The sequence below is a fragment of the Rana temporaria genome, chromosome 2 (assembly GCF_905171775.1).
Source record: "Rana temporaria chromosome 2, aRanTem1.1, whole genome shotgun sequence".
NCBI classification, from domain to species: Eukaryota; Metazoa; Chordata; class Amphibia; order Anura; family Ranidae; genus Rana; species Rana temporaria.
The window spans coordinates 318,194,897-318,208,312 of record NC_053490.1 but is presented as its reverse complement, the minus strand read 5'-3'; the positions used below and the strand labels follow the sequence as shown (position 1 = coordinate 318,208,312).

Here is a 13,416-nt window from a genome sequence, read left to right as displayed (position 1 = left end):
TTGGGCAAAAATACATATTTTTTTATTTTAATGCACTAAAACACACTATATTGCCCAAATGTTTGATGAAATAAAAAAGATGATCTTAGGCCGAGTACATAGATACCAAACACGACATGCTTTAAAATTGCGCACAAATGCGCAGTGGCGACAAACTACATACATTTTTAAAAGCCTTTAAAAGCCTCTACGGGTTACCACATTAGATTTACAGAGGAGGTCTACTGCTAAAATTACTGCCCTCGATCTGACCTTCGCGGTGATACCTCACATGCATGGTACAATTGCTGTTTACATATGACGCCAAACCGACGCTTGCGTTCGCCTTTGCGCAAGAGCAGGGGGGGACAGGGGTGCTTTTTTTTTTTTTTTTTTTTTTATTATTATTTAATTTGCTTTTTTAATTTTATTTTAAACTGTTCCTTACTTTTTTTTATTATTTTTATAATTTTTATTGCCATCTTAGGGCATGTAAATATCCCCTATGATAGCAATAGTTAGTGACAGGTACTCTTTTTTGAAAAAATTGGGGTCTATTAGACCCTAGATCTCTCCTCTGCCCTTAAAGCATCTGACCACACCAAGATCGGTGTGATAAAATGTTTTCCCACTTTCCCAATGGCGCAGTTTATATCCGGGGAGGGGACATACCCTCCCACTGCTTGTAAAAGCAGTTTAGAGGCTAATTAGCCGCTAGGACTGCTTTTACATGAAAGCCGACCGCTGGCTGAAAAGAATGATACCAAGATGATACCTAAACCCGCAGGCATCATTCTGGTATAACCATTCAAAGTCCAGCAACATACCATACGTTGATGGTTCTTGTTGGACATGTATTGTAATCTTTTTTTTTTTTCATGCAGCCTGTTGGCTGAACGAAAAAAAGATTGATCGGTGGGTATGCCCACCATTAGAATACCTCCCTTCATCCACCCACTTCTAATGATGGGCATACATGCACCATTTATATATGCCGAAGCATGGGGCATCCTCCCGCAAAAAAGTTATGCCGCTCACACACGTATGTACGCCGCATAAAAAGTTATGGCGCATACACACGGTCGGACTTTTCCACGGGCAAGCTTCCGACGGAATTTCGACCGTATGTACGCGGCATTAGGAGCAAAATCGCTCCTCCGCCCCTAATGCCCCCATGCTTCGGCATATATGCTCTTTTTTTAACTGTGGTGGTGAAATCACCTCCCACAGTGTTGGAGTCGCGGCTTTATGTATCGTGGGAGCAAACGCTGTTGCTGTCACGCTAAATAAATCCGTGCTGCAACTGAATGGCGTACCTGCTAAGCAAATGATGGTTAACATTATAACAAAGTAACATTACATTTTAACATTAAGATCTTACCATACCATACCTGCAAAGCAAATACCAAAAAAATAAATACAGTAAAAAATAAAACATTTTTTAACGCAACCTGTGCCTAAAAAATATACATGCCAAAGCATGGGGGCATCCTCCCGCATAAAAAGTTATGCCGCATACACACGGTCGAACTTTTCCACGGGCAAGCCTCCGTCGGAATTTCGACCGTATGTACGCGGCATTAGGAGCAAAATCGCTCCTCCGCCCCTGCTGCCCCCATGCTTTGGCATATATGCTTTTTTTTTTAACCGTGGTGGTGAAATCACCTCCTACAGCGTTGGAGTCACAGCTTTATAAATCGTGGGAGCAAACGCTGTTGCTGTCACGCTAAATAAATCCGCGATGCAACTGAATGGCGTACCTGCTAAACAAATGATGGTTAACAATAAAACAAACATTACAGTATAACATACCATACCTGCAAAGCAAATACAATAAAACATTGTAAAAATAGAGAGAATAGATATAGAACAATAGTGAGTGGACAGTAGAGAGTGAACATAAGAGAACAATAAAGAGAGGAGAAAAATACAACCACAACTATTTTTGGATTTTTTATTTTATATATTTTTTTGTGTTTTTGTGTAAGTTTTTTTAATTTTTTTTCCACTTTTTTTTACTTTTATAAAAACTGTAAGAAAACTGTAAACTGAACGTTGCAGATTATGGTCTCTCAAAATGTGATGGCCATCACATATTCCGAGACCCTGTGTTGGTGTGCCTAGGACTGTGTGGTGCTGTACCCTACGCTAAAACTCAATTAGTGTGTGGTAGCGTTTGAAACATACACCAATGCAGAGACCAGGTTGGTCAGGACAGTCGGGACAATAAAAGCGGGTGTCACGCCTAAATCCGAGTTTGCTGCAGACACGACATCTTTTTTGGCGGGCTCTTTGGGTAGGGGTACCAGGGAGGACAAAAGGAAAATGCCTCTCATACAGCCGGCTCACTGCATTTGCGTTGGGAAGGTGGGGCACAGCACCATCTGGAAACAGAAGGGCTTCGACGATCTCTTCCTGGAATTTTAGGAAGGATCCAGTCCGTCCTGAAGCTCTGTATAGCACATGAGCGTTCAGCAAAGCCAATTGAAACAAATACACTGACACTTTTTTGTACCAGCGTTTGGACCTCCGGGCAATTAGGTACGGCGCCAACAACTGGTCATTGAGGTCCACCCCTCCCATGTTAAGGTTGTACTCGTGGATACAGAGGGGTTTCTCCACAACACCAGTCGCCGTAGGAATTTGGACTGCCGTGTCTGCGTGAAGCGTGGACAGAACGAAAACATTCCGTGAATCCCTCCACTTCACTGCTAACAAATTATTACACCGTAAGCAGGCTCTCTCCCCCCGACTAAGACGGGATTCTACAAGCCGTTGGGGGATGCCCCGGCGATTAGGTCGCACGGTGCCACATGCGCCAATTCCATAATCAAAAAGGTGACTAAAAAGTGGCACGCTTGTGTAATAATTGTCCACGTACAAGTGGTACCCCTTTCCGAATAAGGGTGACACCAATTCCCACACTATCTTACCAGCGCTCCCTATGTAATCAGGGCAATTCTCCGGCTCTACGTGACTGTCTTTTCCCTCGTAAACCATAAAGCTAGATGTATAGCCTGTTGCCCTGTCACAGAGCTTATACAACTTGACCCCGTATCTGGCACGCTTGCTGGGAAGGTATTGTTTGAATGACAAGCGGCCAGAAAACTTAACCAGGGACTCATCAACGCAGACAACTTGATTGGGATTATACAAGGCTGCAAACCGTTCGTTGAAGTGGTTTACGAGGGGCCGAATTTTGTAGAGCCGATCGAATTCAGGGTCTCCCCGAGGACGACAGAGTTCATTGTCACTAAAATGCATGAACCGCAAGATCTGCTCGTATCGTGTCCTGGTCATGGAGGCAGAGAAAATGGGCATATGGTGAACTGGGTGCGTGGACCAATACATCCGCAGCTCACTCTTTTTAGTAATGCCCATGATGAGGGAAAGGCCCAGAAAGATCTTAAATTCGGAAACCGTAATTGGCTTCCAATCTCTGGCAAGGGACAGCTGGGGATTAGCGGCGAAGAATTGACCAGCGTACAAATTGCTTTGGTCCACAATAGATCTATAGAGATCTTCCGTGAAATACAGCGAATAAAAATCCAGTGACGTAAAATCAACTGTATTCACCTGAATTCCGGGTTGGCCAGTGAATGGGGGAAGTACGGGTGCTGCAGAAGTGGTGGGTACCCAATCAGGATTGGCGAATGCAGCAGGAAGGGCACTATGGGGACGGGCCTGTCTTTGTCGTCTTCTTCTTCTTGGTGGCAGCGGGACACTACTCGTGCTTGCCACCTCTCCAGCTTGAACTGCACTTATGGGACTCGCCACGTCACCAAGTGTTACTGCAGTGCTGGATATATGACCAGGATGTACTAGGCCGCTGGTGCTTGCCAGTTCACCAGAAGGAATAGCGGCGCTAGTACTTCTCTCCTCCATACGAGAGCCCTGCGGTTCTTGCACCTCAGCGACAGCAGAAGATCGGGGTCTGGTACGCCTGACCCTAGCAGGGACCACTCCGTCGTCAGAGCTATCTGTCAGGGAGCCACTGTCGTCTACAGGATCGTATTCTGAGCAAGAATTTGACAGATGCGTGACCTCCTCATCACTATCCGTCAGGCTCATAAACAAGTAGGCCTCTTCATCACTGTACCATCGATTTGCCATTTTGGGCTCTAAATTTAGGGGTACAGTGGTGAGATTCACAGGCAAAAAAGCACCTGACCTGTTAGCGACTGAGTCAAGCGCTACCAAAAAAACTGTTAGCGATCGCAGAGATCAGGCCTGACTCTGCGAACGCTGCAGTTATGTGTTTTTGTGTTTTGTGTCAGTGATCGATCGATTGATCGATACTGCACTTCGGTGGGCTGGACTGGGCGAAGGGGCTAAACGCAGGTGCTAGCAGGTATCTGGGCTGATCCCGCTAACCATGCGTTTTTGGGAACCCTAAACTGCAGGGGACGCTAGTATAGATCTGATCAGATCAAGTATCGATCCGATCAGATACTATACCACTAAAGGGATGCGTATGGTGCGTGCGTGGGTGTTAGCGCTATTGGCCGCTGCCTGGGGCGACGCAGACCCTATCTGGCGCTAAAACCAAACTTTGATCACCCGCCGGGCGATCAGGGGGTTAAAATTTTATTGCAAAAAATATGGCGGGTGCCTTGATGCAATAAAAAATTAACTAGCTAAACTGCGTCACCGGTGACACTTATACTGTGATCACTGGTGACAGGGGGTAATGATGGGGTTAAACCTTTATTGGGGGGGGTTAGGGGGGGTCCCTAGACTATTTAGAGCCTAATACTGATTACCCTAACACTTATTTTTGTCACTAATGACACTAGTACAGCGATCAAAAAAAAATCTGATTGCTGTACTGGGTGACACAGTGACAGGCAGTGAATGGGTTAATTTGGGGGGTGATCGGGGGGTGATCAGGGGGTTAAAAGTGTGCCTACGTGACCTGGTGTCAGTGTAGTGTTGTGCAACTCACTGTTAGATGCTCTCTCCCTCTCGGTCTGGAACGGAAAGACCGACACGAGGGAGAGAGCAGTACTTCCCCTGCCAATGTTTACAAAACATTGCCAGGGGAAGACAACCATTGGTTGGAGCGATCACCAGGTCCAGGCCAGATTTTATTGGCCTGGACCTGGTGATTGATCAGTTCTGCATCGAATCTGATCATCGTGAACGGCGGTGGGGCGCGCGCGCGCGCCCCATCGCCGTTCACGCGCCGGACGTCATAATACGTGATCTCGCCCAGGAGTGCCATCTTGTGGACGTATTATGACGGTGCGGCGACGGCAAGTAGTTAAGCACCTGATTAGAGCCAGAGGCTCTAATAGGCTTTAAAATAGGATGGGCTCTGGTCGCAGAGAATGCGACCAGAGCCCACCTAGGTGTGTTACAACAGTGAATGAATATCCGCTATTTAAACACTGATCCTCAATCCGGCCAATCAGAAGCGGGTGTGAGACCCATTTTTCGATTGGCCAAAAAGAGAAGACTCCTGATTGACTGCAGAGAAGGATGGAGAAAACGGAATTTGCCGCCGCTGTGATGATCCGTAATGACCTGTGGAGAGTAGGAGAATAGGAGGCTGCCACCGCGGAGGAGGGGAAGCCACCGGTGATGGGGTAAGTGCTACCGGCCAATGGGTGGGCAACATACTGTTTGCCCCCCCCCCCCCAAAAAAAAATTCCAACGTCCGCCACTGAGCTATAGGATGCCCATTTTACCTTGAGCAAGCTTATTGTACTCACCAAAAATAGAGAAAAAACTTTAAAGCTGTTTTTTATGCTAAATACATTTATGCCATTACATTTTATTTAGTCTGTTATGACAGATAACTTACGTTTTTCTGTTCTGAGTCTGGTATTCCATTGAGTCTATCAAGTTCCTTCTTGAACAGATGGGTTACTGCATTATAGACAAGTTCATACTGCTCCTATGATCAATAACATTGGCAATAAATGAGTTACTTTTTTCATCCCATAATTGTACCTTATGTCTTATGTCTTAAGAAATCTGCTCCTAGTAAAATATGGGGGTTACCATTGACATAATTTAAAAATACTACTTGCCTGGTTGTGTTAACATTTTTACAAATTTAGACAAAAGCCTCATACACACGATCGGATTTTCAGACTGGAATTGTGTGATGACAGGCTGTTGGCAGAAAATCCGACCATTTGTATGCGACATCGGACAATTGTTGTCGGATTTTCCATGGACAAATGTTGGATGGCAGGCTTTAAAAAATGTTGTGGACAATTGTCTGTTGTCGGATTTTCCGATCGTGTGTACACATGTCCGTCAGAAAAAAGTCCAAAGTACAAATACGCATACTCGGAAGCAATGCTCACCAAACACAACATTAGCAGAAGTTGCCCAAAGGGTGGTGCTAAAGAGCTGAAATAACATGTATGGTAGTTTTCTGTTTTTTTGGCCGACAATTCTTTAACGTTTGTATGCAAGACAAATTCCTGGCCAACGCCCTTCGGACAAAAGTCCTACACTTTGTCTGTGGAAAATTTGATCACGTGTATGAGGCTTAACTTGCAACTTGGGAAGATCAAAGTGAAGTCAGAACCCTTGATCTGAATTTTTGTTCTAGTTCAAGTTGGATTGGGTCAGCATGACAACTAGGAAGCAAGAGGTGAAATCAGCAAATGACAGCCTACTTATTTTAATCAATGTATTGTAGGTTTCTTTTATGTTTCCCATTCTTACCTGGTCCTTTGTTTCAGTTTATGGGATTGGGATTTATGGGATTGTAGCAGTCTATAGACCAAGCATATCAACTGATATGTTTATAGTGATACCTAACATTCAAGAGACTAGTGTGAGGATTGCTGCTGGAAAAGACTGTTTGCATATGGAAATGCTAGTTGGCAGGGTCCCGCCTCTCCCTGGTCGTTCCCGGGCTTACCTGACCCATCGGTGAAGCCCGGGAATGATCTGAGTAGCTGGGTATGGAGAAGAGTCGCGTCTATATGCCCTTGGAGGACCAAAGCAACATCTGACATCACTTCCGGTTCCCGAGCCAAAGTAAAAAATAAAATAAAATCAAAAGTTTAAAAAATTAGTTTTTTTGATCTTTTGCTTTTAAAGATAAATGAAAGATTTGGAGTCTTTTTGACCCCAGATCTCTCAAAAAAGAGGAACTGTCATCCTTATGTATATTTGTATATTACAAGGGGTTCTTACATTCCTTGCAATAGGAATAAACGTGATAGAAATAAAAATAAAGAGACAGTGTAAACATAAAAAGTAAAAGAAATAAGAAAAAGAAAAATGTAAAAGCGCCCCATCCCTCCATTCTCATGCACAGAAGTGAATGCATAGGCATGTCGCGCAAGCATATGTAACAAGTATCGCCACGATCGTTAGAGGAAGAGCAATAATTGTAGCCTAAGACCTCCTCTGTAACTCTGATGACGCGTACACACGACTGTTTTCCATGACGAGAAAAATGCCATTTTTTAAATTGGTCATTAAAAACGATCATGTGTAGGCTCCAGAGCATTTTTCTCGACGTGAAAAATGGCTGTTAAAAATTTAGAACCTGCTCTATTTTTTCACGGTTGTGTGTACGCTGTAACAACGGGGAAAAAAAACGCGCATGCTCAGAAGCAAGTTATGAGACGGGAGCGCTCGTTCTGGTAAAACTAGCATTTGTAATGGAGATAGCACATTCGTCACGCTGTAACAGACAGAAAAGCACGAAGACTGAAAAGCGCAAATTGTCTCTCACCAAACTTTTACTAACACGCGGTAACACGAAATCAGCAAAAGCAGCCCAAAGGGTGGCGCCATCCGAATGGAACTTCCCCTTTATAGTGCCGTCGTACGAGTTGTACGTCACCGCGCTTTGCTCGAGCATTTTTTTTTCACAATTGTGTGTATGCAAGGCAGGCTTGACAAGAATCACATCGAGAAAAATTTAGTTTTTTTTCCATGACATGAAAAATGGTCGTGTTTGCAATTTTAAAGCATGACATGTTATGTATCTATTTACTCGGCGTAACATCATCTTTCACATTATACCGTATAAAAGGTTGGGTAAATATTGTGTTTTTTTTTGTGTATTGTTTTTTCTTAATTCATTAACGTGTATTTTATCCTAAGAAATTGCTTTTGAAAGACCACTGTGCAAATACTATGCGACATTGCCATTTTAGCCTTGGCATCGGGAAAATGCTGGAACTTCTTGCTACAGATGTGATTTCAGGTTTCTTTAACCACTTGAAGACCAGGCCTTTTCTGGAACTTTTTGTTTAAAAGTTAAAATCAGAATTTTTTTGCTAGAAAATTACTTAGAACCCCCAAACATTATATATATATATATATTTTGCAGAGACCATAGACAATAAGAGCTGCACATATAAAGTATAGAGGATAAAGATACAGTAATTGAAATCTTGCTTCTCTTGAAGAATATAAAACACTCTGATAAGTAGCTGTCTGACAGCATGCATTTTACATTTATTGCATTCCAAGGGTGCAAATCCACTTTAATAATCTGGTATGATTTGGGTGTGAGCCACAGAATGAGATGTAGATATAAATCTCATATATTACTCAAAAGCACAAAGGATGGATATGAGGCTGCTGCAAGGTTGTTGTGCTGTCAGTCACACTTCTTTATCTAACAAAAGTAGTAAATACATTTTTTTTTTCATACCTTGGTTTGAACAAGTGAAGACCTCTGAGTTCTCATTTCTTGTATAATGGAATAAACACTAAAATTAACTGGAATAATCTATTACAGAGAAAGAAATCAAAATTGTTATTTGTCATTCAGATATTCTTCTCATCCCTCTTATGCACCTGATTTTCATACGCAACAAAAGTTTTGGCAGGATTAAAAAATGTTTTATTTATCATAGGAACACATACATACATATAGAATAAAACCTTGGTTTGAGAGTAACTTGGTTTGAGAGCGTTTTGCAAGACAAGCTACATTTTTAAATATATTTTGACTTGACATAGAAGCGATGTCTTGATATACAAGTAGCGTTATGTCACAACTGAGTATAAAATATAAGAGGGGCGCCTCTAAGTGTAGCAATATGGTTACATTTAATTAAGGTACAACATTTAGCAACTCACATGGTTGATGATTAAAACGGGCACATCTAGGTATACAGACATTCGGGGGTAAAGCTGTCCACATATATCATCCTCCGCACTGCCACCAACGTCATCCCTTCCACGCTGCACTCCACGAGCGCTTCGAGCCTCGATTTCTGATCGCTCTACTGCAGGGTAGTCTTTCTGATCACGATTGGAGATTAATAGCGGGGAGAGCCTCTTTTAATCATCAACCATGTTGAATGTTGTACCTTCATTAAATGTAACCATATTTTATACTCTGTAGCTCCTGCTGGATTTTGCTTCTAATCCCCTTTGAGGTTGCCATTTGTAAATGGAAATGTTATTGTTACACAACCTTGCTATAATCACATTGCTATAATCTTTTTATATGGACTGTAAACGGAAGGATGTATGAATAAATGGCTGTGGAAAGAATCATTTAATTTTCCATTATTCCTTATGGGAAAATTTGCTTTGACATACAAGTGCTTTGGATTACAAGCATGTTTCCGGAACAAATTATGCTAGAAATCCAAAGTTTTACTGTAAAACATAATTATAACATTGTTACAAAAAACGTAATAACCATTATAAGATATGTATGCCAAAGCTCAAAGTGCCTAAAGTTTCATACTTCCTTGGACTACCCTGCATCCCATTGGAAAGTTGCTACCCAGAAAGTGGACCTTCATAGGACGTAGATTAATGAATTGGGTTTGGTCACGTGGATTTGGGGGAGAAAATAAAATGTTGACATGTAAGGCCAACCTTTTTTTTTCTAGCAGGGATAACGAGGGAAAAGGAGGGGTCACTAAGTTTTGGCTAGAGTGGGGAAGGATTAGAACACCTGTTGGGCTTTTATAAGGCCCCTTTCACACTATTTTTAGCGCTGCTATACCGTCGGAGTTGCGGCGGTATTCGGCCGCTAGCAGTGCGGTTTTAACCCTAGCTAGTGGCCGAAAAAGGGTTAATTCCGCCCGCAATGCGCCTCTGCAGAGGCGCATTGCCAGCGGTATTACCACGGTTTCCCATTGCTTTCAATGGGAAGGAGCGGTAAACACCGCTCCTTCACCGCTCAAAAGATGCTGCTAGCAGGACTTTTGGAGTGGTCCTGCTAGCGCACCGCTCCAGTGTGAAAGCCCTCAGGCTCTCCATAAATTACTCCATAAATTAGATGTAGTTCCTCCACACCAGGGGTCTTCAAACTACGGCCCTCCAGTTGTTCAGGAACTACAATTGCTATCATGCCTAGTCATGTCTGTGAATGTCAGAGTTTTACAATGCCTCATGAGATGTGTAGTTCCGTAACAGCTGGAGGGCCGTAGTTTGAGGATTCCTGCTCCACACGCTGGTTCTTTGAAGCATTTTATGAGTACTGGATAATCCACAAGCAACCTAGGCAGGGAGCCTAGGTCCTAAAGCATGGGTGCTCAACCTGCGGCCCTCCAGCTGTTGCAGAAGTACAACTCTCATCATGCCTCTGACTTTGGGAGTAGTGCTTGTAACTCAGCAGCTTGCAATGCTTCATGGGACTTGTAGTTCCACAACTATCCAGGAGCCCATCTACAACCATCAAGCTTCTGCAGTAAGCCAGGAGGATAAAGCAATTGGTCAAAATTATGTACCTGCCTTTCACTTCACAAAGGAAGGATGTCAGTATAAACAATGCAGATGGGGTTGCAACTTTCTACCTTAAATGGGGTTGTAAAGGTTCGTCCTTTATTTTCTAAATAGGTTCCTTTAAGCTAGTGCATTGTTGGTTCACTTACCTTTTCCTTCCATTTCCCTTCTAAATGTTTTTTTTCTTTGTCTGAATTTCTCACTTCCGGTTTCTCCTCAGTAAGCTTGCCCACATCATCCGATCCGTTCTGGCTGGGGGTTAGTCAGCCAGAACAGCTTACTGAGGAGGAACAGGAAGTGAGAAATTCAGACAAAGAAAACAAAGAAAAAAAACATTTGGAAGGGAAATCGAAAGAAAAGGTAAGTGAACCAACAATGCACTAGCTTAAAGGAACCCATTTAGAAAAAAAAAAAAAAACGAACCTTTACAATAAGGTGACCAGATTTGTAAAATTAAATCCGGGGACATATTTATTTATTTATTTATTACTAGTAATGGTGGCAATCAGCGTCTCTCTGCCGTCGCGGCCGCCCGCCTCGCAGCCTGTCAAATCTTACTCTCCGGGCGCCAGCTACTTGGTGGGGAGCGGAGGAAGATCACTCCACCAGGGAAGGCAAGGAGATAAGCAGGCAGGCGGCTGACCGGGACTTGAGCCAAGACAGAAGAACATGTGAGCGGAACTGAATGAGCATGGACCCGAAATTGAAGAAATATTCCCTCCGCTCCGACCAGCACATGATCATCAGAAAGGGGCACAGATAATGGAAAAAAATACACCCCCCTAAGCTAGTAATTCAGAATTTTTTTTTTTTTTTTTAATTCTGCACTGACTGCATTTTTTAAATTGCCCCAGCCCCTGTTCAAATCCAATCCAGGAACAATACAAGGGGGAGACTTGGTCCGGGATCAGTGTCCTCAATCCGGGGACTGTCCGGAAACCGGGGATTTCTAGTCACCCTACTTTACAACCCCTTTAACCACTTAAGGACCGCCTCCTGCACATTTACGTCGGCAGAATGGCACGGCTGGGCACATGCACGTACAGGTACGTCCTGTGCTAGTGCCCAGCCGTGGGTCGCGGGCACTAGCTACAGCCACACCCCCCTACAGTTAGAAACACATATTAGGTCATACATAACCCCTTCAGCGCCCCCTTGTGGTTAACTCCCAAGCTGCAATTGTCATTTTCACAGTAAACAATGCATTTTAAATGCATTTTTTGCTGTGAAAATGACAATGGTCCCAAAAATGTGTCAAAATTGTCCGAAGTGTCCGCCATAATGTCGTAGTCATGAAAAAAAATGCTGGTCGCCGCCATTAGTAGTAGAAATAATTTTTTTATAAAAATGCAATAAAACTATCCCCTATTTTGTAAACGCTATACATTTTGGGCAAACCAACCGATAAACGCTTATTGCGATTTTTTTTTTTACCCAAAATAGGTAGAAGAATACGTATCGGCCTAAACTGAGGAAAAAAAATGTTTTTTTTATATATTTTTGGATATTTATTATAGCAAAAAATATTGCATTTTTTTCAAAATTGTCGTTCTATTTTTGTTTATAGCGCAAAAAATAAAAACCGCAGAGGTGATCAAATACCACCAAAAGAAAGCTCTATTTGTGGGAAAAAAAGGACGCCAATTTTGTTTGGGAGCCACGTCGCACGCCCGCGCAATTGTCTGTTAAAGCGACGCAGTGCTGAATCGCAAAACCTGGCCGGGTCCTTTAGCTGCCTAAAGGTGCGGGTCTTAAGTGGTTAATCTATCTAGCAATTATAGACCTTTTTGGTCTTCTTAAATGCAGGTTAATACTTTTGATTAAACATGTTCAAAAATTTTAAAAGAATGTCCTTTATTTTTTGTTCATCAGCACAAAAAGTCTGCATGGTTATCAACAAAATTATATAGGCTTGATCAGCGCCATTTTCATAGGCCTAATGACATAAGCAGATGGATACTTTGGAAACTGGTTGCTCGGGGAACATTTGGTATTGTCAAACAGATTTGCTACCACAAAACTGTGACTGTCACATGGATCATTTGAGACTATAACAACCACTGCAACCTTTCCAGATGTTACTGTTCCATTGCACGGCCACACGTCACATATGGACAAGATATGCAGCAGCTGTCACATACAACCATCCAGGCTATGACCTCCTAGTTTATTCAGAAGCATTTTATTTATGTCTAAAAATACATATGACAGCAATCTTACCTCATCTTTCAGTAATCTCCAGATATAATCGATTGCACAGATAACGCCAGTTCGCCCACAGCCAGCACTAAAAAGTAGTAAAATGGTTTATACTGTAGATTCCACATTTAAATGTGTATTAGTATTTATATAGTTATACATAATTTTTTCTGTGTTCTCATTTTTATTGTGGTATAACATGTAGTAATAGCAAAGTAACTCTAGGTGGTACTGTTGGTCTAGGGAACATGTTTACTGAACAAAGTTGCCATGAGCACTATATCTACATTTCTTTTAAAATGGTAATGCTTCCTCATTTGCATATAATGCAAATTAGTAAGCAGCAGATACATATTACTACTAAAACTATAATCCTGCAGGTAGAGTAAAATATCCCCTTTTTCGAAAAGTTATTCTGAAAACTATATATACATGGTTAAAATATGTAAGTATGTTATCCATTATAATATAGTGACAAACTATAAAGCTGTCAGGGGTGTTAAATGGTTTAAATGTTGCTACCATTGCCTCTGGCAGTGTTTTAATTTGTTCTTACTCTTGTCA

The 13,416-nt window shown here is 42.4% G+C and overlaps 1 protein-coding gene across 1 annotated transcript in view; it reads right to left on the bottom strand.

Annotated features, from left to right (window-relative positions):
* The window catches only part of PTPN22 (protein tyrosine phosphatase non-receptor type 22), a 186,639-nt gene that overhangs the window by 64,511 nt on the left and 108,712 nt on the right, over positions 1–13,416 (bottom strand). Inside the window, exons 9-11 of the mRNA XM_040337464.1 lie at positions 12,874–12,940; positions 8,618–8,695; positions 5,786–5,878 (exon numbers count right to left, since the gene is read on the bottom strand). Of these exons, the coding sequence (XP_040193398.1) occupies positions 5,786–5,878; positions 8,618–8,695; positions 12,874–12,940 (238 nt within the window). The remainder of the gene's footprint in view (positions 1–5,785; positions 5,879–8,617; positions 8,696–12,873; positions 12,941–13,416) is intronic.